The sequence below is a fragment of the Trachemys scripta genome, chromosome 3, assembly GCF_013100865.1.
Source record: "Trachemys scripta elegans isolate TJP31775 chromosome 3, CAS_Tse_1.0, whole genome shotgun sequence".
Classification (NCBI taxonomy): Eukaryota; Metazoa; Chordata; order Testudines; family Emydidae; genus Trachemys; species Trachemys scripta.
In genome coordinates, this window is record NC_048300.1 from 105,979,966 (window position 1) to 105,982,937 (window position 2,972).

The window sequence follows — 2,972 nt, forward strand, 5'->3', positions numbered from 1 at the left end:
CATGGAGGGCATAAAGCATCATAACACTTTTGATCTTTTAATCATTATTGCTGACTAAGGAAATGAGCTGACTACCATTAAATCAATAGGACTTTTGGCATTGACACTAGATGGAATCTAATTAGACCTTCATTGGTGTGCATGTACTTTCTGTCTATCTACGTTATGTTTGGTCCAGTAGCTTTGAAGAAAATGGTGTGGATTGGAATTATGGACATCTTGAAGTTGCCATTATGACTTGAATTTTCCCTGCAACAACTATTATGTCCTATCTGCATCTGATTTGCTAGTTTCATAAGATGCCTATTCCCCCCGCCCCCCATCCCTTCACCGCCATCCCCATCTCTGTTAGGTTGGTTTTTCATGGGCTCTGTATGTTTCCTATCGTTCACAGTAGCCTAGAGAGTTTCTAGGGCCTAGAGAGTTTCTAAGTCAACCAGCGATACAGAAAAATACAAAATAAAATTATCCAATCAGTGCTAAATATATCTAGTGTTTATAGTGCAATGTATTGTAATTTTGTCAGAAATACTATATAATAATGTTATATTTAACAAAAATAATGCTATATAACACACAGAATAGTTGATTAAGCAAAATTTTCCTTTTTTATTCAGCCTCATTAAAAAAAAAAAGATATTCACTGACACTTTAAATCAGAACATTTAAAAAAAAAAGAAATGGACTTTACTAAAAATAACTCAACATGATTTTCATTAGGATTCAAAGTATACAGCTATAAAAGTCTGGGAGATTATTTGAAAGGAAAAACAACAAAACAGACAGAGGAAGACGGTGACCTGGAATCAGAACTTAGCAGTACAAGATACATTTTTATTCAGAAAACAAACTCATTGTTGAGCAATCAAGGCGGAGGATTTTACAGCTCAGAATCACTTTCATTGCTTTTCGAAACCAAGGATAAGAGAGAGAGTAAATCAAAGGATTAATGGCAGAGTTGGAATAAGCAAACCAAGCTACAATGTCAAAGACAAGGGGTGGAGTTATGAAGTTGAGGAAAGCATTAATTATTACAGTTATAAAAAATGGTGACCAGAATACCAAGAAAGCAATCACAGGTATACCCAGGGTTTTAGCAGCTTTCCTCTCTCTTCTGCCAACTCTGTCACTGTAATTATCAGATGACTGGGTGTTGTTGCTCATCATCTCTATCATTCTAGCTTGTCGTTTAACCACAGCAAGGATCTTGCTGTAAAGTGCTATCACTGTAAAGAAAGGTATGAAATAAAGGAGCGAGGATACAACCACCTGCATTTTATTTAAGATAATCTGACACCCCCCTTCACAGGAGAGGGCATTTACTAATTCTTGTAGCCCTTCTTCATTAGCCCCACTGAAGACAACATAAACACTGTATACTAATGAAAATGTCCACGCAACACCTATGAACACGCCTGAAACAGGCACTGTGAACTTGACTGGATAAATTAAAGGGTCAGTGACAGCAACATATCGATCAACAGAGATGAAACACAAGTGAAATATTGATGCTAGGCAGAAAGATACATTTAAACAACTGTTAAATCTACAGAATGTTTCCCCAAAATACCAACAGGTTTCAACAGATCTTACAGTTCTGAAGGGCAGCACAGTCAGACCCAAACCAAAGTCAGCACATGCCAAGGAGGCGATCAAAAAATTTGTAGGAGAGTGAAGCTGCTTGAAATAAGCAATTGAAATGATTACCAGTAGGTTTCCAGCCACAGTGAGAATCGTCAGCAAACCAAGCACAATATACAAGGTTACTCGGAGTCCAGAAGACAATGGTGTTTTATAGCAAGATTCATTCATATTTTCAAAGCAGTACTGCAAATCTTCCTTATCAAAAAACGTTGAGTTCATTATTTCCCTCAAAGTCATATTTTTGAATTCCTGAACTGATGTTTATGGTCTAGGAAAGGGATAATATGCTCCTGTTTGCAACTTCTCCTGGAAAAAATAAATATGCATGTTAATAGAATAACTCCACGAACTTATTTTAACACAGAAATTATGATGAATTCAGAAAGTTTAAAAAAATGTAAAAATGTAAGATCTCAGTAGCAGCAGATTTTCCCTAGTGGTTTAAAATAAGAAAAAATAAATTATTGTGGTTATTGTGTTTGGATTTAATAGTAGGAGTCATTCTTACTTGATTTCTGCCTGCTAATGCCTCATCTTCTGAGAAACTCCCTTTCATAAATTGATTTGAACTGAGGTATGAATACTAGAAAAGGCTTGCAATTTATATTAGTGTTTTCTCCCCTGAGCTCTTGTGTCAGAGTTAATGACAAAGCCTGTTCACTCTTTGCCAAAGCAAAAACAATATATCTGAATCAGACTCACTGATCTTTCCAAATAATGAAGTCCCTGTGATGGAGGGTGGGAACAATAAGTTGAAAATGAGGTGGAAAAAAGTGTGGTTAAATTGTTTGTGCAGAAAAACAATGATTTACTATCACACTTTCCAGTATCTCTGGAATATCTGGCAGAAAACAGGAAATTTCCTTTCCACCCATATTTAAGTCAGGACTGATCTACACTAGAAAATTAGGTCAGTATAAGGTGTTGCTCAGACGTGTAAAAAAATCCACACCCCGAGCGGAGTCGTTAATCCAACCTAAATCCCCATATAGACAGCACTAGGGTGACAGAAGAATTCTTCCATTGGCTTATCTACCACCTCTCCTACCCTGATGCGAGCACCCCTTTCCTCAATGTAGATAGGCTTTACACCTAAGAGCTATGCTGCTGTAGTGTTTTGCTTTTCTTACATAAGTAGCCCCACTGAGTTTAATAATCCTACTATCTACAAACCCAGTAAACTCTCATGGCCTTTTTTAGTAACAACATTTAGGGCTATATCTTCCACTCCCTTACACCAGTTTTATGCCAGTCAGCAGTGTAATGCCATTGCATAAAATTGGTGTGACAATGTGAAGAATCAGGCCCTTAAATTCTCATATTTGTCA

General features: G+C 36.7%; 1 protein-coding gene across 1 annotated transcript; it reads right to left on the reverse strand.

The window, feature by feature from the left end:
- Positions 1–834: 834 nt before the first annotated feature.
- Positions 835–1,863, reverse strand: LOC117875624 (trace amine-associated receptor 9-like). The gene has a single exon (XM_034766993.1). It carries the CDS (start codon positions 1,861–1,863, stop codon positions 835–837), a length of 1,029 nt encoding a protein of 342 aa, XP_034622884.1.
- Between the last annotated feature and the right edge of the window lie 1,109 nt (positions 1,864–2,972).